General features: G+C 41.3%; 1 protein-coding gene across 8 annotated transcripts in view; it reads left to right on the top strand.

The window, feature by feature from the left end:
• Positions 1-26176, top strand: part of BCAS3 (BCAS3 microtubule associated cell migration factor) — a 354038-nt gene that overhangs the window by 165001 nt on the left and 162861 nt on the right. For all 8 annotated transcript variants that reach the window (XM_032200766.1, XM_032200765.1, XM_032200763.1 and 5 more), the window contains one exon: positions 262-359. In XM_032200766.1, coding sequence (XP_032056657.1) covers positions 262-359 — 98 coding nt within the window. The remainder of the gene's footprint in view (positions 1-261; positions 360-26176) is intronic.

Raw genomic sequence — 26176 nt, 5'->3', positions numbered from 1 at the left:
GCAGTTTGGATAGGGTGGATTTATTAGGGGGAGGAGGTGGTACTCACATCTGAGACATAATTTAGGAATATTCACATTGTGCATGGTCTTGATCTGTCTGTAGATGGATTATCCATACCTTGGCGCCACAAAGTGAAGGAAAATTGGCAGATTTCAAAATAAGTAGTTGCTTGATTGGTTGGCTGTTTCAGGTTTGTGATTTGATTGTAGCCCTCTGAGCAATGATTTTGACCAAGGTGGTAACTGTAACTTATCATTTAGGATTCAGCCAGTTCGTTCAGAACCTGTTAGCATGCCGGGGTCATCACGTCCGGTTTCTGATCGCAGAGGAGTTTCAACAGTGATTGATGCTACCTCAGGTAGAAACACGCTTATTTTTCTGTTTTCTTTGATATTCGAGGCATTCATCAATCTTGTCTTTTTTTGTCTGGTAGCATGTTTACTAATTAATGCTATATACTTGAAAGGTTATCATTATTTTCAGCTGTGCTGTAGAGTAAGTGCTGTCTTATACAAATATATACTGAAGGCTAAAATAATGATGACTTTTTTCCTCTTACCACTCAAATTTGAAGTCACAGCATTGTCATAAAATATAAACACAATATTTACATGAAGTTTAACATAAGCTGTGGAATGCTAAGAAATGTGTAAGCTAAAAAGCAAAACACTTGCAAATACTAACACTGAAATGCTTTTATTAATGAGTGCCTAAAGCATAGAATATTACAATTCTGTCCCATTTACAAAATACCTTTCATTGAAATGTAATCATAAATGTAATTGATTTCTGTGAATAGTCAAGACAACAGGGTAGTTTAACTAATGTTTGTGTAACAGTCGCATTTTCACTACTCTGCTCTAAAAGAGTGTGTGTAAATTTAATACTACAGTGGTTACGTTAATATCAACATAGTAATATATGTACTATAAAGTTTTCTTCTTTTTTTCTCAGTGCTGGGGTATAGTCTATATAAAGAACCAAAGACAGCAGAGCTTTATATTTTAGTACAGCTGTATAGCGTCTGAAGGTTCCACACAGCAGGGTTTTGTCAAATAAAATCTCTCACAAGTAGAATTATTAAACACACAGCATTAGTCAAACAGTCAAGTCAGAGAGGATTTTAATCTTTAGTGATTTGAAAATCCCTGGAGACTGCTGATTGGATTGAGGTTAAACTGTAAAAGGAGACTGTAACACATACAGAAAGTGATTTCTGAAGGTTGTTTTAAAGAGAGTTAAAATAAAAGCTCCTGTTCCAGACTCTGTTTGCTATAGTTATAAATTCTGAGTCCAAGATACTATATTGTTTGCCAAATTAATTTATTTGGGTATTAGAGGATACTTCTCAGGTCTGTTTATATCTGAGTTCAGTAATAACTACATTTACTTTGGGTATTGAGGATTGTCATTCTAAATTCCATTTTCAAATATTTAAAACTTGCTAAATTAATTCACATTGAGCTTAGACAGACATCTGATGCTGGTTACTTAAAGGGAATTGTATTTGTTTTAGTATATGTGAATATAATTTTGAAAATAATTATTTGACATATAAGAAATTATAAATGCATCAGTTATGATTTTTTTTTGGACTAGTTCATCCCTGTCTATTACCCCTAGAAGTTACAAGCTGGAATCACAGGAGTGCTTCTGTCTGTGTATCTGACACTTCAGATTCAGACTGATTAATGGCATAGTTGTTCTTCGCTATCAGTGTGACTGTGCCAGCTGATACAGATAGAGACATCTGGGTTATCAGGGTGGGGGATTCTTTGTATTTTTTTCCTTGAGTGTGAATGGAGCAGTACAGTTCCCTGTAGCAGGGATACATATTAATTGTGGTATACAACTGTTCTGTAACTGTGCTGTGTTCTGAAACTGTTTTGCTCCAACGACACTAGAAGCAATAAACCACATAGGACCATACCTCTTCTATGCTAAACAACCCTTCGTATAGTATAGATGGGGCCTTAAAGTGAAATGGCTCATATGAATGTGATGAAGCTCTATTGGTAATGCATTTAACATGTGTGTCCGTATTAAAATTGCCAAAGTCAATTGTATACATTGTTATGACACTAAAAATATATTTACTGTACAGCAGTGACTCAATTTTATTGTAACACCTCATAAGTTTCTTATAAACAATACATGGATTTTGTTAGAGACATGCTGATAGCAGTATTTTATTTAACTTCACTGCCAGGCAGTTTGGATTTGAATTGATTTTTGATTCAGGGACTTTAGCATCTATTTGCAGTTTTCATATTGCCTGGTTCTTAGTCCTTTCCCATGCAGAAAGCATTGGTCTGTGTTAAGGATAGACATGCCAGGTTATGTGAGATGGTACAGGCATGTGAATTCTGCTACGGAGTAGAAGAGACGCAAGAAAAAATGTGCAGTGTTTTTTGAAATTTTATGTGATTCTTGTAACAGAGCCCAACAACAGAAAGAAGAGCACATTAGATTGCTTTCTTTTCTTCCTACCTTTGAGATGTGTGGAAAACTACATTAAGCTCAGCTGTGCATGGAAAGGTTTATTTTAAATGTTCATGTGCAACATTGCATATTTTATATTATAGCTCACTACTGTAAATATTCTCATTTCCTGCTATTACCAAGGCATGCCCTAAGTGGCTTGCATTCTTTATGGAAAACAAATTTATTGGAAAATACGTTTTTAGGTTGGAAGGATTTTTTTTTTTTTAAGTAGGTCATAAATTTTTACTACCTAAGCTGAACCAGGAAGTGATTCTTCAGTTATGACCCATGCATTTGAGTCTGTTGCACTTTATGAAGATGCTTATCTGGCTGTTTGATTGCCTGTTGCTTAGAGATAGAACCAGCGTGGCGCCTCTCCTTATCTAACTCCATCACTTGTTCTTCCTACCAAAAGATTTCAAGTACATGTTTATCATCTTTAATTATTCTTCTGCCATTCTTTATAGCTTCCTTCCTTCTCCCCCGTTGGTGACAACTCTGTCGTTGCATTTAATAAGATATTTGTACATTTTTTCAAATGTGATTTTACATGTGTCCATAAAACTGTGGCATACTAACAACAATATACTCTCACAAGGTCATTTGAAAAAACCTCCATTTTAAAAAAAGTGAAGAACTCAAATACTTCTGTCAATCATGACAATTTGCAATAGCATTTTCAGGGTAATGGCACTCATCTATAAAGATTACATGGATACATCAGAAAAAAAAAGGTAGATTTCAATATAATTATCTAAATCGTACTTACAATTCTTCTAAGATAATCTTCCCTGTGTGGTGTTTTTTTTTTTTTTTTAATTAAATCTTTAAGAAAAGTTTGCAAAAATGTAGTCACCTAAAGTTACTGGACATTTGTTCTTCAATGCACACACTTCAGTCATACGCATCATAGAGAGAATGTACCCTCAAGGATTAAATTAACTGTAATTCCAGATGCTGCTCCAGATTCACAGTAAGAAATGTTAAAGGGACAACATTGGGTTTAAAGCATTATAACGCAGGAAGCTTTAATATACACCAAAAGAAAGACTTGTCTGCATAGCAAATAAATGCTTAATGTGTACGGTAAGCAGGCATGTGCACTCGTGTGTCTGTTTCCATCCTTGCTGAAGATATGCTGAGGCTATTGGCGTATTGCATCAGGTTTAACAAAGGTGAGGTAGGAATACAGAGATCACAGATAGAAATTTTGTGGCTGCAGACAGCTGGCTAGATGGGAGAGGCTTTCAGTCAGGTTGCATTTAAGACTTCATTAGACAACAGGTGCAAGAGAAACCTTTTAAGTGCCCCATCTGCAGGAGATGCTGCAGCTGAAGGTCACACTCTTTATGCAACTAAACCAATGAACCCTGAGAGAGAAATCAGTACGGCAACACAAAATGTATATTTCAGAATGACCTGGCTCTATTTCAGATGAGTGTTCTACAGGCATGACTTAAAAACCTTACATTACCTGTATGTATGGAATGCTGTTCCTTTCCTTGGTGTGACTAGAATTAGATAAATTTTTGGATATTGAGGGTATCTAAAAAATAATGGAAACTAATCTAGAAAGCAGAAGCATTGCCTAGACATGTAATTGAATATTACCAGTGATGAATGAGGCACTTTTCTGAGTTTTACACTATAACCTATAGGGGAATAATGCGTGTCATATACACCAGAAAAATCAGAACGGATAGAACCCTGCTAATAATAAATAATGGAGAAATTAAAGGGGTGCAGCGGGCTAAGGTATCTGCACAGAACAACAAATCTAGACTTTCAGAAATAGAAAACTGCTAGAGAAAGGGTGATCAGGACCTGCAACAAAATCCTAAATCTGGTCACACAACTGCACAGAGTTTTTAGGGCAAACATTTCACTTAAACTGCAACAGATGTGTTGAAGGATTCAGGTATGCCCAGTCATACCTGTAAATGCAGCCCTGCTTTGTTAAAAACCGTGCAAACCTGTGTGTGGTTATTAAATACCCTGCTTATTCCCTCACGCAAAGAGGTTTTTGATAGTTACTCCTCAGTCAAGTAATGATTCGGTTGCATTGTCAGCTGAGTAGAAAAACATTGACAAAGAAGAAGCTGTCTGATGGCTCCTCTGCATCAACCTTTTCCTTCCCTACTCAGAGTGAGTTCTCTGTTTCTGTCTTGATTTGCACAAATACAGAAGTTAGGGCAAGAAAACTTTCAATGAATGAAATTGTAGAAGAAAAAGATCCTGAGTGTTTTGTTTTTTTCTTTGGATTGTGCATGGGGCAAGGGGAACGTTTTATGTTTTCTTAAACTTGGCACGCGCTGTGCTTCTTAGGGATGCACGCATCATTTTTTAATGAAGATTGTTTATTGCTGTTGCATGAAGCATTGACAATACTGAGCTCTCTTCTGGTTACCTCAATCAATGCCCTCTTAAAGTTGGCTTGTAATTTAGTACTTCCCTTTTCTTTTCTTTGTGACTGTCTGGCCATGGATGGGTAGCTTGGTGCCTGCAGAGGGTTTAATGAACAGAAGAACTGACTTGGGGCTTGGGTTTTGTGGGGGTGGGAGGTTGCCTCACCTCCCTTCCCTCTGCCTGTAAAGGATCTTTTATTGTTCATCACCACACCTGTGAGATAGGGACCATGGGACAAATTCTTACTGTCCAGCAATGCTCTCACTCGGAATTTAATAAACACTTCTGCTGTCACACCTTAAACCATCTGAGCTCTTTTCTGTTGTACGTGCGATCAAATATTTATTCCCAAATGCTGTACACCAGAAAGTGCTGCCTCGGAGTAGCGGAGATCAGTTATTCAGGTAGTAAAGATGTGTGAATGCAGCTGGCAGATGAAGTCACCAACATTATGAATTCCCAGGCTGTCCTTATTGCCACAGGCAATAACTGACAGGCCTGAGCGCTCGCTGGTTTCCCGTTACGGGCGCTGGTAGGGCCCGAGGAGTCCTGGCGTCACGGATACCTGAGCTGCCCTGCTTGAGTGGAGCCGGCCGGGGCTGCAGGGTGCTCCCGCGGAGAGATGTAATCAATATGGTCTGGAGTCCTTGACCTGAACCTGTAATTACCTGGACGGCATAAAGGTAGTTTGTTGTTGCAGATAGCGATTGCACTCCGATCCTCTGAGTATAATGCTGAGCTTTGAAGCCAAGGAAGAGATTTGGCCCTCGGTCTATTCTTCACAGCAGCCAGGGTTTTAATAATGGTCGGATAACAAGCTGCTCTTAGAGGGCATCGCCTGCTTGGTGACGGCAAAAAGACATACCCAGCCCTGGTGTTTTCTACTTCTACCTTCTGTCAGTTTAAATTTAAACGAGTTGAAGTTGTGATTCTTTCCTGTAACAACTTCCAAGTAAATTCCATTAATACACCTATTTAAAACACTTGTTACGTTACTTATTTGAAAAATGTTTTTGGTAGTATTTCCGGGCTAATGATAACGTGTGGGATATACTCAGCTGTTTTTTTAGTGATGAGTTATCGCACACTTGCATGTGCTCCCTCCATCTTACTTGTGTGTCTAACTAAATAATTGCTCGTGTATGTGTTTGTGAGCCACACAGTACAAAATTCTGGTACCTAGAGTTTTCTCAACTTGAACTAGTTTATCTAATTTGAGAAAATGTTATCTGATGATTTCTGAAGAGGGCCTGAAGACAGAAATGACTTCAGCAGGCTCTGAGATGCCAATGCAGTATACATGATTACATCTCGAAACAGCTATGCCCTATAGACTACAAAGATGTGAAGAGAAACTAAAATGACCTGACACTACTGGCTGGGCACTTGGTGCTGGATCATTGCCTGGCTTGGGAAAAGACTCAGCTGCAGGGAAACATGGAGTAGCATTAATATCTTGAAACACTGGTGGGTGTTTTCTGGAGGCAGGAGAAGTATGCTGAAGAGGAAGTGCATGGGTCAGTGACAGAACAGCAGCAGAATCAATCTGCAGTGATTTATTTTTGCCTCCCTATAATGGTGGTAGCTGGGTTAGCCTGTCAGCTCTGGAGTTAACAGAATGTGGTCATGTGGGGCTCTCAAGCCTGGCACCCTGCAGGTGATGAAGGGGACTTCTTCCTCATCCCAGTTTGCCCCTGGTTTAGCTGAGGAAGCTGGTAGCAGTTGAAGGAATTCAGCTTTTCTCAGGTGGTTGTTCTTTGACGTGTCTGTGCCCATTAGCTTAAAAAAAAAAAAAAAAGAGAGAGAGAGAGAAGAAAAAGGCATTACATTCAAGTTAATTTCACAGACACAAGTGAAAATCAAAATCCAGCAATTTCTAGACATTTTTGTGTTAGGTTCAATCTGACTGTAAGCAATGTAAATTACTCAAGGTGCTCACAATCGTTGCTCACCTTCTTCATCTCGCTAATGTGGTTTTTGGTAACCCACAGGATTCTGCCAAACAATAACAGCAGCAGTTTCCACGTTGACATCATAGCTAGGTGACAGCATAACCGTGACCTCAGCAATGTAATATCAAAATACCAGATAATGAGATTTTTCTTCAGATATGGAGGTTAGTCACAGGGAGGGCTCCAGGGAATACGTTAATGGTCATTGGTGCAGCCCCCAGTTGCTCAGACAGTTGTTCTCATGTCACACAACCCACTTGACGCGTGTACCAGTGGTCCATTAATGCAGACAGTGGAGTGTCTTATTGCTTAAGTGTTACATACTAACTTCCAGCTGGGAAAGCCACCTTCAGTTCACATAATGGCTTGTCAGCTGAAAAATAGCAGTGTGCTAGGGCATGGTCTGTTCCAAGCATATAAATGTCTCCTGTTTATCTGTGGGGAAAAAGTCCGTAACTCACGGCAGTGTTCTGCATATCAGGAGCTCATTCTGAATATAAGATTGTCTTGTGTACCCTTTTATTGTCCTTCATTAGCAGTTGTTGTTAATGTTTTGCATAGATAGCTTTAAAGCTCAGAATAAGTGGAAAGTGTTGATTCTAATCATATCTGACACCACAATCTTCTGTGGAACAACACATGAGCTGAGATTCCCGATGGGCTCCTGTAGGATACAATATTTATTATAGCTTGAGATCTGAGAGCTCCTAGCTACTGTTAAACTTACAAGAGATTCAGAAACCTCAGTGTCTGTACTTGTGTTTTTATGGATTGCACAGAAATAACGCACTGTGCACTATTTGCAAAGAAGCATGTTCATTGACATGTTCCTTTTATACGGTACTTAAAGGAATCATTTTATGAATCTTAATATTTTTATAAGCTGATTTTATATGCTCATCTATTAATCTAGACTGTTTGAAATGTTCTTAAAATGTTATTAGATGTGCAAGTTAAAGGATGAATATTTGAACACCCACTTGCACATGAATTTTAAAGTCAGTATTTTTCAGGCAAAGCTCTCATTTAGAAAGTTTTCCAGTTTATGCTAAGGAGATGTCCCTATTTAACAATTCCCTAAATTAGGCCACCCTTCGTAGTTTTTGCTCACTGTTTTCCATGTTTGCTTTGAAAAACCTCTAAACGTGCTTCATTATTTCTTGTTTCATCTTCTCTGGTCTGGACCGTCGTCTCTGTCAGACACTTAGTTTGTCACCCTGCGGATTGCTTGCTAGTTCTGGGCCTCTTGAGATCCTGCAAGTTGTCCTCCCCTGCTTTCAGGAACTGTTCCAGCCCTTGTCCTCAGGGCCCTGTGGGCTGTTCCTTTTGTCTTTCAGCTTCCTCCTGCCTGCCAAATACCCAGGAGGTTTGATGTCCACAGCCCGGGAGCACAGCAACCACCTTAATACTGTATTGGTTGTGATAGCTTCTTCCGAACAATGAGATCTGTAGGTGTCAAACTGGGCATGAAGCAGTCTTGAAGAATGTTTTTTGTTTATTTTTTAAAGATGCTTGGAAGGGGTGGGGCGTCTACTAAGCAATATCTCCTGGCTTCATAATGAATCATTTTTTAAATTTCCCTCTTCATTATAAGATAAAAATAGCTTAAAAAAAAAAGGTGTCCTGGCATGTTTATTTTTTTCCCAAGTTAGATGATAATGCTATATTTTAAATCAAAATCAGCCTCCCCAAAAGAAGGAGAAACTGAGGAAGAGGAGGTAAGCTGCTCTGGCTGTGCAGCCAGTGAGCTCTCAGCTGTGTGCTCAGGGGTTGCCTCCAGTGTTGTACCAGAAAGCACTTGCAATATCATCACAGTAATGAACAGCACATTGGAAAATGTCTGTCTGTTTCTCCAAAGAAATGAAGGGCTAGATATTCCTGAGTAAGCCTAACCTCCCTTAAATCTCTGATTTTCTTCTCACTTGTATTCCTTCATACTGCAGATAACATTATAATATTTATAGAATCATTAAATAATGCGAGCTGGAGAAAACTCTGTTCATCTGGTTCAACCCAGTGCTCACGGTGCAAAAACTACACAAGCTCTCTACAAAGACTCTTTACCTAAGTATATCTGGTTCTCTACTGAAGTGGCTTTAAACAAGAGCACCAGTCCTCACATGTTTTTTCTTAGCGTATTGTCAGCATATGCACCTATTTTCACCATTGTTAATCCAAACCCAGCATGTTTTAGCTATTGTTCATTCAAGTGTAATATTGATGAGGGAGCAGAAGTGTGGGTTTAGGTAGATGTCACATAAAACTGAACTATGTGGCATGATAAATTAGCCAGGCATTTGATGTGTTTTTAAGGTGGAGTTTGATCCTTTGAGGATGTGTTAATCACTGCCTTCTCACTCAGGCTCCTCACTGAAGTAGGGATGTCCTCAGCTGGAAATATTTACAGCTAGGTTGAAGTACAGTCTGCTGGTACTTACTTGTGTGTGTTTTATTGTCTCAGTAAAGTAAGGGGTAAAAAAAAAAAAAAAGAAAAAAAAAAGATGGAAAATATGTTGTTTTTCTTAATTATCCAATCCCGTGAAATAGCCGTCGGCTTGCAGTTGCCTTTGCTCCTCCCCCTGCCTTGGACTCCATCCCTGGCCTGATCCCAGGCAGTTTTTAATAGCGCTTTATCTGCTGCTTGTGCTGCTTTTAACTTTCACTTTTTATTAGAACCAAAGCTAAATTGGGTGCTAGCACTGGAGCTGTGGGTGGAGCGCTGCGAGGAGCCAAGGCTGGTGCCAGCGAGCAGTGGCCGCAGAGCAGCTGCGGGGGCAAGTGGTGGTGGGAGCGGGGTGGCAGGGGCCCAATTGTCCCTGTCCTCCTCCACCCGTTCCATCTGCAGGTCCAGAGCTGCTGCTGGTGCCCCCAGCCAGGGAGCTGCACACAGGAGCATCGTGGTCTTATGCTGCTGAGCACTGGGACAGCCTGCCTGGGGCTCGCCTCCTTCCAGAAAGAATTCAGTCTGAGGGAGCACGTAAAGCCGAGCACTTCACATACAAAACCACAGAAACCGTACGGTGCTGTTCCCCTTGTAAAGGTGAAAACAAGCAGGTCACAGTCAGTAAATGACAGAAAGCAGACTTGGGATTATTCACATCATTAGCACAGGATTTCTCCAGATAAGAGAAGTGGTATATGAGCCTCTCTTGCCCTGAGGCTGTCTTTGGTTTACTGCGCAGGGCGTGGTCCTTTAAAATGGAGCAAGAACAGGGAAAAGAAAAAGGTGGTAATATGACTAACATATGGTTTTTGCTGGAGTTTGGCCACAGATTTAAGGCCTCAGAGAGGATTCCTGGGGCCTTCGTATGCTATCCCAAAACCAACACAAAAGCCTTTCCAAATACATTTTATAAGCTCTGTGATTGTAATAGCCCTACCAAAAATCCCATGTCCCCAGGTCAAGAGGGGTCCAGGCCCTTCTCTTCTGAAACCCCTGGCTTGCCAAGTCTCTTGCCTGGTATTTCCCTCCAGCAGCGGGCAACCGTTTGTGCTGCCTGTGCCGGGTGCATGGTGCAGCTTCAGCCATCGGGGCATCCAGCACAGCTGCTTTCCCTTGAGCTCACATCTGCTGCTAGCGAGCGGGGCCTACATACGATCACTTGCCTGGGCTTTTGTCCCAGATGCGGCTGGCCCTGGCTGCGTGCAACCCACCTGTATTTCTGTGTAATTCACAGAATTTGCTAGACTTTGGCACAGAGGCCGAAGGCTTGCTTGCAAGTATCTGGTTGGGTTTGAACATTCGTTTTGGTGACCGGCTGCTGTCATTGTCTCTTGTCTTACTTTTCCTTTGCGCTGAGTTATAGTGCCATTAACGGGAGAAATGCAGTGCAGGAAATGCAGACTCTGCTGTTCACAGCCTCTCCTCTTGTTAGAACTCTTCGGAGTGGTTTCTAGTCCTGACAATGCCGCTCCAGGAAGGGCAGCCTCTGGAAAGACAGAAGCAGCAGAAGCAGCGGATGTAGTAAAGATCTTGCTAGCTCTTTGCTAGCAGGACATTAACTGAATTTGCTTTACCTGAATAATTACCTCTTTAGGTTTTGACCTGTATTGTTTACAGCGTGAATGGTGAGCAAATCACTGCGTGTTATACTGCCTGACCATCGGTTAAAATATGCTTTAAAAGTAAGTGTAACGTTCTCTTTATCATGGTTGACCGTCAGATTCAGGAATTGACCACAAGACACAATCCTCTGCAAGGCTGTTCGTGTTCCTTGTGGATTTCTTTTTAACGAACTGAAGATTGCCACAAGTTTGGAGACCAAATGGGATGCTGCTCTGCTAGTCTTTGGTTTATTTGTTCCTTACAAACAAACAAACAAAACCCAGCAACAAACAGTATAGAGTGAAACACTTACATGGAAGCACATTTTACCACTGAAGTTAGATAAAAAATTCACTATATCATAAGCGGACCGTTTCCCCCTTGATTTGTGTCCAAAATATGAGGAAAAGCATTGCAGATGCATTATGCATTTTACAAAAGAACATATGCACGCATTTAAATCATTTACATTTCATCTTCGCTTTCTCTTATTTTTAACCCATATTATAGTGAATGACAGCATGTTTGGAAAACCGAGGTTGAAAGCAAAGTTTAAACTTTCATGCACAATAAGCTAAACTGCAAGCAGTGCTTCACTATTTCATGATTTTATTTCAAAGTTTTGCTGATGCCTTTTTCTTTCTCTCCACTGAAACGTGACCGAAACTTTGGGAATCTGTGGCTTGTGAGAAAAGCTCATAGTGCGGGTGGTGCATGCTAGTCTTGCAGTGCCTGTGAATAAAGAGCCCATCCTCACTGGAACAGGTCCTCGGGAAAATGCTTAGCCACATACCTGAAGATGTTCTGAATCGAGGCTTAATGAGACTGTTAATTGATTGTTAGCATCCAATACTGCTCCTGCTATAAAATCCTTTTCAATGGGGGTGAGGAGGGCTGTGCAAACACAGCTCTGTGATGCAGTACCCCACCATAACTCCTTCTCTGCGCTGCCCTGCTGTGTGTTAAAACGACAGCTTCTAACCGATCAGCTTACATAGCTGGTAGTTGAGAAAGAATTTGAATCACGGGCACGATGTTTTGTTTAATGTCATCGGCAGGCACCGCTTCCCTCATTGCTGGGAGTGGGCAAATAAAATCCAGCTTTACTGGCCTAGTTGTAGCCTTTTAATCACACTTCAGTGAAAGATTGTGCATGCCATGAAGTGCTGAACGTGTGCTCTAAAGTGATGTAATGTGAATCAAGTGCAATGATACGTCGGCTGTGTGGCAGCCTTGAGGCAGGTGAGGGTGCTCACACGGAGGGCTCCGTCTCTTCCCTGGGCCCTGCCCGTGCCTGGCTCCCCACGGAGCTGCCGGCAGCCCCGGTGTGGGGAACTCCAGCTCCAGTGGTGACAAGACCACAGGGCCGAGCCCCGAGTTAGCTCTGCATGGAGCCAGCTACAGTTTATTAGCTTAGGCTCCGTGCCACGCAGAGCCAGATAAACTGCTTGCAGACATCGCAGGCCCTCGGTCAGCGTAGCTGAGCTTGAGCCTGTTCCTGTGTGGTAACCGTGTGGGACTCGGCATGGTTTGGTGGGAGTCTGACACATGCAGAGGCTGCAGGATTTGTTTGTAAATGTAGATTTGAGAGTTAGATATTTGCACATTCCTCTCAGAGCTCAAAAGACAGAACTACTCCTCGTCCCTGACAGCTTGTAGACGTTTTTCCTCATTGTCTCCACCATCTAGACTCTCTGTAAGAGTTAAATCCAGAGTTGTTCATTTATTTAACTAGCAAAGGATTGACCTGTAATTGCAGAAATAATGTGAAGGAGCTGTAACTTGTATGTCCATCCTTCCATACTGAAAGCCAAGACAAGAAAGTAAGGGGGTTACAAAAATATTGTTGATACCGAAGCAAATATATAGCTGGAGAACATATGCTTTGGTTTTACATTTCTGCCTCTAAAAGGTGACATGTCCCGTGTTTGTCATTTAATTTAACATTCTATATATTTTTAAACGGCTGTATGATTTGAAATCTCCAGATGCAATGCTTTATGCTAAGTGAGGTTGACAGTTCAGTGATGTGGAAGGCCATTATCTCACCTTTGTGCTTCTAAACTATAGCCACTTGCCTTTGCCTGCTCATAATGCATTTACTGCCTTGCAGCATAGGAATTTTTAACACCTATTGAAAGCATTAATTAGGTATGCCATACTGATGAGCTCTTCTAAGATGAGCAAAAAGCAAGAACTGATGCTGCTCTTCAAGTTTGGATTTCTCCTATTGCTTGTACTGGGGATTAAGTAAGTGGCTGATGAACTCCAGTAATTAATCCGGACTGGAATACCCTATTACATCTTGCTGTAATCTGACATTTTGCATTGAGCAATAATGATTTGTATTAGTTATCTTGGACTGAGGTGGTGTCTTTAATGTGCCCCTGCGAAGCACATGTAAGGTGGTCATGTGCCTGCTGAGATTTTCTGCAGGTGATGGAGACAATAGAGAGAACACAGGCTTCCAAACCACACAATGGCAAGACCACGGGATTTTCACATGTATAGTGGAGTGATTTCCCTAAAATCTGTGGTCACTCTTGCTATGGTTAATGTATGGTTTAGTTTCAAAAAGTGATTTTAAGATAAAATAATACCATTGTAGAGGTTTATCTTCAGGTTAATTTACTCAAAGCTGCTACTCCAATTTTGAAGTAGGTTTAGTGACACTGTACATTCTTGTCCAATGTTTAATTATTAGTGAAAGGGATTTATGTGTTTTCACAGACATCTTTAATGCGAAAGTGTCTGCACAAAGCCATAGCAGCTAAGAATGTAAAGTTAAAAAAAAAAAAAAAAAACGTTCTAAGAGGTTCCATTGTGATGTTTGGGGACTGAAACAATCCCATTCCCGCAAACTGACATACCCGTAAGAGGATACAAGTTCCATCTGTCTTGTGCCTTCAGAGGGAAGTTGGTTTCCTATCTCCAGGTTATCATGGAATGATCTCCCAGGAGCAGGAGTACTCCCATGGACAGGAGTACCTGGGCAGGCAGCGTACGATACGACTGCATGCTGTGCTGACCAGGCACAGGCTGGCAGGGGGCAGAAGCAGCTTCCCTGCCCTCTGCTCTCCCAGCTAGCTGTGAGCTGGGCTCTCTGGCACATGAGGAACGGTGGCCCTGCAGCTCGCTGCCTTCTTCCTGGCAGCTGTGTCTGCTCCCAGCCGAGACACTTGGTGTGCTTTGATAAAACAGCTCTGAATAGCTTTGTCTCGCTACCAACTGGAGCTGTCTGTAGACCAAAGCACGAAAATTCAGACTTTTATATCCTATTTCTGTTGTCCTGAGTCAGCAGGTCTCCTATCGAATCATTTTTCTATAAACTTGGAAAATGGATAGTCATTACTTGGCCTGTTAAAGTTCAGTAATACAAGAATAAGTCATAAATATGTCACTTGTATCTTAAAACCTAGCCGGCTAGAAACTCTCCCTCTTGTCTAGTCTGGCCTCCAGTGCCTTTGATCACCGTTTTCTCCTCTTTCTCAGTACCACAGCTAACTTCTTAGTTTTCCACTTTTTCCTTTGCCATTGTGACAGTGTTCTGCTGCAGATTACAGCTGTGCTTAGGCACCATAAGGTTTATATGATTAGTCAGCATTTGGTTTCCATATATAGCAAAAGTACGTCTGGAGAAAATATTCTTATACATATTTCCAGGGAGTAGGATCAAAGAGCTCTCTAGGTTCTCAATTTTAATTTATCTCTTCATGCTTGCTGTATAAGGAACATCAAAAAGAATCCGTGTTTGCGGGAGGGAAGGGAGCCCTTTGCTGTGTAGCTTTGGGAGCACCATTCATCCAGGCCAGCTTCAAACCCTGGCCTTTCTTCCTCCACAGCATTGCTGAGACGTGAACTTTTGGTTTCATGCCTACATGTTTCTATGCAGGCATGACTCCTTTCATTTCTTGAATCCTGTGACCTTTCCCGTTCTTGTTTCCTTGATACTCCAAACTACCCCTCGGCTCCTTGGGCCCCGACTGCAGCTGCTGAGCTCATCTTCCCCCTTGGTCACAGCACACAGCATTTCCCAGAGCTCTCAATCCCTGCATCGGCTCCTTTTCTGCCATAACACGTGCCAGGTCCGTATGGTTACATCTAATCCTTTGTTCCTATCTCATCTTTGTAATCTCAGTAATTCCTCTTCATAATATCTCTCAGCATTTGCTTTTACACGAGAAACTCATCCTTCAGGTGTCAGCTCTCCAAGTACACAAGGCATCTCTGAAACTCTGCATCTGCTGTGCTGCGTGCCAGAGATGTGATAACCACCAAAGCTTGCAGTTGGGGCTGAGCAGTGGGCTGCGTGTGTAGGTTTGTATTAGCATATTAGGTGCTGTTTCATGTCAGGTTTTTTTTGCACCAAAATTGGATTTTATTTATTTATTTGCATCTTTTGTTAGATTCCTAAGCCAACAATTTACGAATTATTGTGGTTTTGAAGTACACAGCAGCATGGGCACTGCTGGGGACAGCTGTAAGTAATTGTCACTACTAAGCAAGTCTACTTCAACCACACCAATCCCTGTAGCGTTTTTGTATGGTAAATTTTCTAAAATATTGGTATACATAATAATCTCAAGACATTTGAGACTTTTGCATCACGTGGTTAGAAGTGTCTCTTTTTTTTTTTTTTTCTTTCTGCTGATAGGAGATCTGCATTAAAAATATAATTGGTTTGATTTCAGTCATCTACTCAACATTACTAAGCTACTTGCCAAATGATCCCAGGTGTGGGATTGCAGCAGGTAATTTCCTGCGCTGTATTTGTGCGGATGATTTTCTGTGTTAGAAGATGATATCAGCTCACCTGGCCTCTCAGTGACAGAGAAATCCTTTGTTTATTCATTTAGTAGGCAGATTAACCCTAATGAATATGGCTTCCTGGAAATAGATACAGGGGACAATAGCAAAGTGAAGAGTGGGGAGAAATGGGGCAAATTCCCTTTTCTTTCTTCACTTCTAAATAATGGCAGCCTTCATAGCAAAGTGTTTTAAATGAGAAAGGAATGTGAAATATGTCAACCAGAAATTCTTGATTTTAAACAAAATCCTTTCTTTTATGGTTCAAAGAGGTGCTGGGCCTTTCTTAGCAAGTCTGGTGCAATTCTGCTGCATTGGATCTGTTTGGATGTTTTCTCATGTCAAGAAATAGGATAAAGTGGGCATGCCTAAGGTGGATGCACAGAATGGCACTTAAGTCCTCATAGTTGGAGGACCTGGGTGCATATTTTTTGTTTACTCTTCGATATTTTGTGGAATATGTGTTGTTTTTTGTGGGATTTATTTTTGAAATGAAAGTGAATTAGGGGTTAATAATATAATTGTGCTTCAAAATACATCCTAAATTGTACTAGGTAACTAGAAAGAAAGTGTTAGACTGAAATAATTTAAGCCATTAATACTATTTTTTTTGTTTCATAGGAGTAAAAACTCTGGCAGAGTGCGTTAACGTGTGCATTGTATTTATGCTGTCTGAGTAGCTGTATTATAAAAGAGGACTATGTTCATACAAGGATTGTTCTGCATGGCTGTTGTTTTTCAGCCGTTCTCTTATCTTGAGTTGACACGCAAAGCTTCTTGAAAGCATTTCAAGCAGCACAATTTCTTGTGTTCCAGGTGTCGGGCGCATGCATGTGTTCTGCATGAGGTCTGTACGAGGTTTATAAAAGGCTGTACCATTATCAGGTTTATTTAAATAAAGGAGTAGTTTCTCAGATGCTGTTGATGTGACGTTGGACTATTGTTCATTACACAATGTCAGAGCCTGCCTGGAAAAGTACTCAAGGTGAATCCGAAGCCCCAAGAAGCTGAGGGAGAGATGGGCAGTGGCTTCGTGGGGATATAAATCAGGCGCGGTAGTTAGCGTCATGGTGCTGTGCGCAGATTGACTGCGGTATGGCTCAGTTTGTTAGAACAGCATTGCCAAATTACTTTAGCTCAGAGTGGATAACGCAATGGTGAATTGCATGCGTGTTAGTATTTATTGTCCTTTTACATATACACACAGTGAATGGTCCGTATTTCGAAATATGGGAAAACTTTGCAGCTTGCTAACTCAGATCACTACTATAAGCTACTGGTCAAAGTGTAGACATAAGTACAATGAATGGTTTTGCTGTGTTTGAGAAAGGAGCAATTTCTTGCATTTTTATGTGACTGGTACTCGAGATACATTATTCCCAAGACATAGATGTGTAGACACAGATGTGAAAATCTCTTAACTTCCAACCAAACTTTTCCAGATCTTATCACTATAATTTATTCTTTACTCTCTGTAGACTAGAAAAATGTCTTCTTTCACATAACTTTATACATTGGAGGGAAAGGAAAGTTCCCTTCTACCACATGCGAAGTGTTGAAGATAGGATACTGTTGGCTTTAGCCTGCTGACTTTTGTAGTTGCCTGTAAAAACTCTAGAGTTTCAGAGGGGAAGTGAAAAAACAGAATTTACCTTTCCATGAAGAATAAAAGTTTCCATTGTTTCTTAGTTACATTGCTGAAAATATAAATGTGCAGGAACAGATAATTTTTTGAAAGTATACATTTATACGTGGTTGTGTGTATATGTGTACTGGACAGCCATAAATTACAAATGAATTTGTTTGCTTTGTATGACAATTGTTTCATCCTTCTTAAAGCTACTATTTATATAACCTTTAACCAAACAGAGAGTAGCCAAAGTATTTTCAAGAGTGAGAATTGTTTTTCTGGCTGGTGTGCGTAACAACTTAATTCGCTCCAATTGTGTGGTACGGCGAGCGCTCGCGCTGTGTGGGAACTGACCACGCGGAGATGCAGCCAGTTTGCCAGGGGGGTTCTTTTCTGCATGTTAAAGCTCAAAATAGATGTGTGTCACATTAGGTGTCATTAAAATAGAGCTTGTGATAACTAAATAATAGATTTAGTGGTAACTAATTACCTTCAAAGATGTTGACACAGTTGCAGAAGCAGAATGTCACAGACTGCCTTTCGGAACAGCGTAGACTGTCTGTATTAGCTTTTTTTTTTTTTCTTTTCCGTTTAGTAAAAACCGAAGGACAACAGTCATTATACGATTCTGTACTTTAAGTATTTTCATAATCCAACATAAATTGGCCCACCCAAGGATTATGTCTGTCTTATAAGGATGTGTTTATATAGTCATTGGGTGAAAGATTGCAGAAGTTGAACCACTAGTTTTGAAAGTCGAGCCAGACCAGGAAAAATCAGGATACAATTTGGCACTTATGGAGACTAAATGATTTCCTTTTTAGCTGCTGATTTCTACTGGGAAATGTATCCTTGGACTGAAAATTGCATCCGGAAAAATGTTTATGTAGTGTTTTTCAAATGACTGATTATTCCTCTAACCTTTAACACGGACTGTGTGTGATTTCGTTCCTTATTAACTCTTTCACAACCGAAGGAATTATTTCCTTCACTGTAAATAAAATTAAGTATATATTTCACTTCATGCAATATTTTAATGCTGTAATAACACAAAAGAAGACAAGCCAGGGATTTCATTGAGTCAGTAACACAGGGAAATCCGGCTCATCTTCTCTGTCTGGCTTTCCTGGAAGAAGCATATCCCGGTATGACAGTGAGTCAGGCACAGCACACTAACATTTTATCCTGATTACTGCAGAGAAACAGAACAAAAATATTCTTAACATACCATTAGATGCAGTTTTCTGCCAGCCAGGAGAGATTTCCCCAAGGCATGTGTCTGAGGTAGAGGGAACGTGCTGCCAACTACTGGCTGTTACTTGCTGCTGAATGCCATGAATTAATTCATTGGAGGCATGGGGCTTCTCTGGGGGGAACTGAGTGGTGCAGCTGCACCAGAGTAGGCAATTTTAGAGTAGCTCCACAGATGTATGCTTGGTCTGGACTTAAAATGATTTTGGTGGTGTCATCTTCATATAAAGACATGCCATAATTCACTGTGATTGCTCTAACTGGTATTCTTGTGTAGCACATCGTTATGGTTGGTCTTCCCTTCATCTACAGCCTCAGATGCAGGATGCGAATTTGCACGCAGGCTGTTGTAATCCCTGCCTGGGCTGGATTTAGTGCAGGCGGCTGACTGTACGCCCCTTATCAGAGCCGGGAAGCTGCCAGCAACCTTGTGAACATCACAGGGTAGGAGTAAGCCACGTGTCTTTAAAAGGCGTTTGAAGTGATCCTACATGGAGTGGTTCGCATGCTAACAAATGAGTGTGTCTGCAGCCATCGTTTCATTGTGGCAGAGCTGCCTGTAAATTATGGTAGGTGTTTTCCTATGTGGAAAGAAGCAGAAATTCAAGATCGATTGAACCCGTTTCTGTAAAAAGTTTCACCCAGCCCAGCACAAGTAATGTACTCAGTAAAAATCACTGGAGTGGAAATGGGGACCTAAGAAAAGCATTGCAGGGGTAGTCTTATTAATAGCTGTTCCTGATGGCCTCGTCCAAAAGGACAGGTTTGTATCCTGAGAGAGGAAGTAGAGTTGGAAAGAAATGAAATTCCAGCCCCAGAGATCCTGATGAATTCAGGCGAAGATGTCCACTTTGCTGCGGCTTCCTGGGGCCCCATGCTGGTAGCAGTGTTCACAAGCACAGGGGGATCTGTCTGTCCTTCTGACATCAGCTGGGGGATTAGATAATGAAAAATAAAAGCTGATACTCCTTGTGGCAGCGGTATTCGTCATTCCTGCCATGGCGGGGTTGAGGGGAATGCCTGGTAAATGCTTGGCAGTGCTCATTTTCTTTCATTTCTTCTTGGAGTTCTTAATCATTTCTCCTGCAGTTTCGTTTTCATGCGTGTCAAGGAAGATTGGTATTTATAAGCAAACAGAGGATGAAGCCGTGCTTTCCTCAGATAGCTTTTACCAGGAGCAGCAATTCCCTGGCAGTCCCTTTCATTTGAGGTAATAATGGTTGTAGGAAATTCGTAGAATGTTAACAGTCAAATGTCTTTTAACTACCTATTGATGGAGTGAAATTTGGCAGATGACAGAGGAACCTTTCGATTTATTTCTAAAAGTCTAAATAGCTTGACAGCTGTGCAGAGTCCCCTGAATTTATGAGAGCTGAATGTTGGGGTTTGGGGTTTTTTTCATGTGGAACCCAGCAGAGCTTGTGACGGAAACTGTTGACCCTTCTTTGTGCTGTTTCTTTACTGTCTCGTCAAACATCTGGAAAACAGCATGTTTGCAGTCATTTCACAACATAATTTTGCATTTACATCATGTGTTATCTGGTAAAAGTTTTCTTGTTTTTTCAAGGAAAAAAAAAAAGGAAAAGAAAAATCAGCAACTCGGCGGCTGCCATAAGGTCAAGTGGTGACGGTGGATGCTGCCTGTACTAAACACATGTTTAGCTCAGAAAAGCTAAGGCAGTTCCCAAAAATTTGGTAACCATTAGAGTACTTCCTAAGTCAGTTCCGGATGTCAGGCCCTAGGTGGAGGGGGATGGGGCCGCGCTGAGTTTTCTACAGCTTTCCACGAAAGGGATTCGGTCTGGCAGCTGATGCAGCCAAGGAGCAAATCACGCAAGGCAGAGCTAGACAGGAAACGCTTCTGAAAGTGCTGTTTTGAGAGAGGATCATGAGATCAGGCAAGAAGCTGTGAACTTTACATGCAACCAAGGCCAGATAGCATTGCACTAGCCACCTGAGGGCTTAGAAATAAGAAAGGAAATTAAAGGATCATTTAAGTGGAGTGGGACCAGACAACTTAAATGACAATTTTCATCTTTGAGAAAGGAACACTGAAGTATATTGAATTCTTTGAAGTAAAGGAGCATGATTGATGTAGGGAATATTTTTGTTACATTCCATGCTCTGATTTAGCAGCTCTTCTAATGCAACTCATCTCCAACTTTACTGAGCCACCTATTTTTAGTACTCAGCAGATTGGACTTCTGAGCAGATTGTTACTCTCCCTAGACTGAATACCGCGTGTTCCTTTTAACAACCTGAAGTTAGTTACTTAGATAACTTGCACATTCAAACATATTAATTAGTAAGCATAGGTAAGCGGTTTTTTTGCTTTTTTTTTTTTTTGCTTTTTTTTTTTTTTTGCTTTTTTTTTTTTTAAATACTTTACGTTAACCAAAATAACAGTAATGTTTTTATGTTGTTCCCAGTAACCTCTTTAAATGTAAAAAAAAAAAAAAAAAAAAACGTGGGTGTGAGCCTAGGACCATTTGAGCACCTCACTACAAGTAAACAGCAGAGGCTTTATCTCTTTCCTTGCCATCCTTTTAGGATTAAGCCTTCCTTCAGAAGCTCCTCCATCCCAGTGCTTCTCTCTGCTGCATTTGGAGTACTTCGGCAGAGGTGGGGAGCAAAGCACGGTTCCTGCTGCTCTGGGTCCTGAGGAGGCCAGTCAGTAGCCTGACAGAGGCCAGCTCCTAATGGGACAATTGCAGGCCCGTTGTCCTTCCTTAAGTTAAATTAGAGTTAAATCTAGAATCCCTAACTGTGTTAAAACTCTAAATTGAGATAAATACGACTGTATGCCCCACCACAGGCATACCAAAGAGTGAAGCACATTCAGGTCTTAAGAGACCTCAAAATGGTGGCTGTGGAGCGTTTGCAGGTGCCCCTCTGTACCTCCTAGATATAAATGAATGTGTTCTACAGCCTGTGGAGTCCAAAACGTCAAGAAAAGAAATAAACAACAGTAAATCCGTTTTGTTGGTTTAGGACTGTAGAAGGATTTTAGACAGTAACATTCAACTTCAGTGCAGGAGCCTGGTCACTAGATGGATGTGATTTCTGGACGCTGCTGAGCTCTGGAAGTAGGTGTGGTAGAAGATTCTTCTTTTTCTGTGATCTTTCCATGTATGGCCATGAGCGTTTATCTACAAGGGCCAGGTTTCCAGGTACCATAGAGATGACTCTTAACAGGGAAAAAAAATTGTGGATGGCTGCAATTGTGGTTTTGGAAAAGCTTGCTCTGGGATTTTTGTTTAACAGCTATTGGATACGAGGATGCTTAGTTTGCTAATTTGGATGCCAATACTTAGTACGGTTTTACAGCTCTCAGTTATTTCGTAGTGGTGCTGGCATCCAGGCTGCTTGGGGGAAAAAGCAGAAAGGTTTTGGGTGTGCATTCAGGATTTCTTCTGTGATGTGTTTGGCAAGCACTGCTGCAGACTTGGGAATTTGGACAATTTTAAGGAATAATAATGACTATTGAAATATTAATTGTTTCTGCAGTTGAAACATCACACAGTACTTGTGAAGGGATTGGATTCAGGGTGAACACCATGAGTACAGATAGCCTCTGCAGATATTTTCCTTTTAAGATGACAACTGTTTAGAAGTCATTTATAAATAACCTTTAAAAACAGAAGAAACAGACAAAATACTTAACCTCTCCCATTCCAGTAATCAAGAAGGTGTCCTGGGAATGAGTCCTTCTCTAGTAATTTCTCTTCTCTCTTCTTTCAATTTCATGACATACTGATCTTTTTCTCCAGAAATTGTAGGACTGTGGTATGAGGTGTCCATTACCAAGGTTTTTCCTTGGATGCTTTCTGGTAGGAAGTAGAAGTGAAATACACTGAATTAGTTGAACCGAGCTCAAGGGTGATAGCACGTTTCCTCTTTATCAATAAAGTACCCTTAATACAGTGAGAACAATTTGTGTGCAAGAGGCTTTCAAATAATTTCTCCGAATGCAAGTCCTGTTAAGCCTAGGAGGTAGTGATGGTTCACTGACTTATTATTTTTATGTAGGCCATTCTTCCTTGAGGCCACTAAGCCTTCAGGTTTCTCCAAGCCTTTAGTGGTCTGCACTTCGCTGTTATTCTTTCCCTGAGAGTGCTGATTAGTGACTTGCGGTATGGATGCTGATTTATCGCAGCCGAGAGTTGCCCCTTGGGGGCTGAGCAGAAACACTCATGAAGGAGCCCTGATTAAAAAGAGTGGTAATGAAGACAAATGTTTCAGAGGGAGTCAAGAGCAAACCAGGCCTTGGCATTCCCACTGCTCCTCTGAGCTTTTGGAGAGGAGGTAACAGTGGCCAAAGGAAATATTTCCCCCTTGTTGTTTATTTCTCATGGCACTGGAAAAATTTTTCTTTTCCTCCTGGGTGTTCTAACTCTCACTTGTTAACTGCTTTTCATGCAGGGTTGCAATTAACCCTTGGCAGATACTTACCATGTTCCCTTTATATTCACTCTATACATAAAGAAGTTTTTATGTTTTGACCTGTTAACCATTTTAAGATTCTTTAAACTTGACAGTTTCATCTAATTTCTCACGTCATTAAATGGTACTTTATTTTCCAACAGTCCATTCACATGAGGTTTGGTGTTTGTTTGATATCTTTAATCATCTTTTTTCCCCACTGCCTTTTTTAATAAGGAGAATGAATGACAAAAAGTAATGCTTACAAGCAAGTTTTAAATCAGAGAGAGGTCAGAAAGTTGCTATCTAGTGTTGGGTGTGTAACTCAAGATAGATTTCAAAAGCATGTTGGTAGGATCTAGACGGTCCAACACTTGTATTAAGTAGGAATTCCAAATAAAAATCAACATAATGGTTTCACCCTATTGTACTTCTGTTGTTGTTTTCAGTTCTGTGGGTATTACTCATTTTTAAAGATCAGCACGGGCTGTAATTAGTGTATGAACAGAAAAGCTGAGAGCCTGGAAAAACATTCCCTGACTTTATTTGTCCTTGTACTATGCGTGCGGGGATTAGGTAGGCCTATTAAAATCCATCCTAATCTCTGCAGATACCTTTTTGTCAGGTTTGTGCTCACATGAGGCTACACATCACTGGAGGAGGGCTTACTACAGAAGCAGTGACTAGCACCGAGCTGCACTGCAGTGCCTGGGGAGCCCCTGCTCTCTGCTTTCTGACCAAATGGGTGCAGGTGGTGATTTCTGAGTAGGATCACAGGCAAATTCCATCTGGAAGGGCTCTCAGGGGTCTCTGGCCCAGCACCCTGCTCGGAGCAGGCTCGGGTGTGCGGTCAGACCAGGCTGCTGAGGGTTTGACCCAAGCGGGTGCTGAAACCTCCAGGGCTGGGGATTCACTGCTGCAGCCTGCCCCGTGGCTGCGCTGCCTCCTGGGGAGCACGGTTCTCCTTGTGGTGGTTCAGCCAGGACTGCTTCTGTCTCCCCTTACCCCCTTTGCCTCTCTTTTTCAGGCTAAGGGGACCCATTTTCCTCAGCCTCTTGGAGCAAGTGCTCGGCTGCACTCTAGTTCATCAATGTCCATCTTGTACTGGGGGGCCAAAATGGGCTGCAGTGGTGCAGTCGGTGCTGAGGAGAGGGCAGTGATCACCTCCAGCCCTCAGAGGATGCTCTGGCTTTGCTGCCAGGGCCCACGGCTGGCTGATGCCACGTGGAGGACTGGTCCTTGTTGAGTTCCATCAGGTTTCTGTCAGCCTGGTCCTCTTGGTCCCACAGACTGGCAGCCCTGCCCTCGAGCACTTCAGCACGTCCTCCCAATGTGGTGTCATCTGCAGACATGACAAGAACGCGCTTGGTTGCCTCCTGAAGTCAGTGACGAAGACGTTGACGGGCGCTGGTCCCAGGACGGAGCCCTGTGGTGCTCCAGTCGTTAGCAGCCTCCGGACAGAGAGCAGTGTGTTAATCTCTGAGCTTGATTGTCCAGAAGTGATAGGCAAAGCCAAAATGGAAGTGCTGTGGGGAAACTGAGGCTGCGATCTTACATCGTAGGCAAGGATGTCTGATGGACACCACAGAGAAGGAGGCACGAGTGAATGCAGAAGTATTTTTGGGCCATCCTTGCAGCTTTGTTAGAAGTCTATTTTCCCTTCCTTCAGGAAACAAGTGGTGAGCTGAGTGCTTCCTGAGCAGTCAGAAGGGATGAATGGTCCTTTGCATTGAAGAATTTCAGGGTACTTTCCAAATTTTAATTACCCCTCTCATATGAAATTCAATCTTACACTTAGCTTTAGAAGAGTATTTGAACATACCCTGCAGAAGGTTCTTTTTCCTTCTAAAATAGTGTGCTAAAGAAACAGTTCATCCAAGAAAAGAACAGGGAGAAGGGTTTCTTTTCTGATTGACTAGCCTCGTTCATGATGCACCTAAAAGGTCAAAGATTGTTTTGAGAAAGTATTTTAAAGGATGGGTCTGTGTTTTCTCTCTGTCTGAGAATCTACTTACAACTTCCATATTAGTTCTTGCAGTGTTAAGTAAACTTAGTGTACTGAGGCATCTATGGCTGCTATTTAATCAGCCTCATAATTCCAAAATATTACAGTGATTACAATGTAAATATTTTCCAGCATTGGATCTGAAAAATAAGTAAAAATAAAAATTCTTTAATACAATTCTGTTAAATTTCATTATTTTGCATGGTACTGACATAGAATGAACCAGCTTTGATGACTGTGTACCAGGTGAAAAAATTGTGTGTGATTTGATGCCCGATTTTTAAAGTCAGTGCCAATCTACTTGGTTTTGAAAGATCCAAATTAAAATCCAATTGAAAATTTCAAAAGTGGCTAAGGAATCTCCAAGACTTTTAAAATTTTAGAAGTAACTTCTGAAAACGATTTCCTGAGCCTTTGAAGATACTGTTTCGTACACCTCAAAAATGTTATTGTTTTGGCAGTGCAAACTTAAAACTAAATTTGCACCCCAATTATATGGAGCTCAGGAAATGCTAGTTGTGTATCTCTAAATGAAAAGTCACTTCAGGGTTTTTTGATACTGACAATTGTTGAGTGCAAACACGATCTGTATGTAGTTAGTAACAGTGTCCGGGACATTGAAGGTTCACAGCGACTGGTGTAAGCTGAGTGGCACCAGCCTTTGTCTTGGAGCCATTGCACTCTTCAGAATTTTGGAAATTTTTGTTTTTAAATCTGATGAACTTGTGGGTGTTGGAGAGCTAGTTTGAGGCTGGCATTGCTGCACTAGTCAGATTGCATCACCATCAGCTGCCCACTAATTATCAGGAAATTTATAGCTGCATTAGGTAAATGTCACTTCACTGCAGTGGCCTGGAATAAGAGCGTTTTCTGCTCTGAATTAGCACCATCGGCACGTCTCCGTGAGAGACTATCCAAGCAAGCTAAGGGCTTTATTTATGCACAAGCATATTAGGGTTTTAAGAAAGGGTAGCTGAAAGATGTCGTATTGCTTTTTTTTTTTTTTTTTTGAACCATAACGTCTCACAATCATAAACGTGTATTTATTTGTTCATTATGCATAATCACATGTACAGTGTTCAAAAATAATTTGGTAATTGTGAGAATGGATTGATCTGCATTCAGTAATGTAATATCATGTGTATTACTTAATCTGCAGGAACTCTTCAGAAAG

This window comes from Aythya fuligula, chromosome 20 (genome assembly GCF_009819795.1).
Source record: "Aythya fuligula isolate bAytFul2 chromosome 20, bAytFul2.pri, whole genome shotgun sequence".
NCBI classification, from domain to species: Eukaryota; Metazoa; Chordata; class Aves; order Anseriformes; family Anatidae; genus Aythya; species Aythya fuligula.
This window is presented reverse-complemented; position numbering and strand designations above follow the sequence as displayed.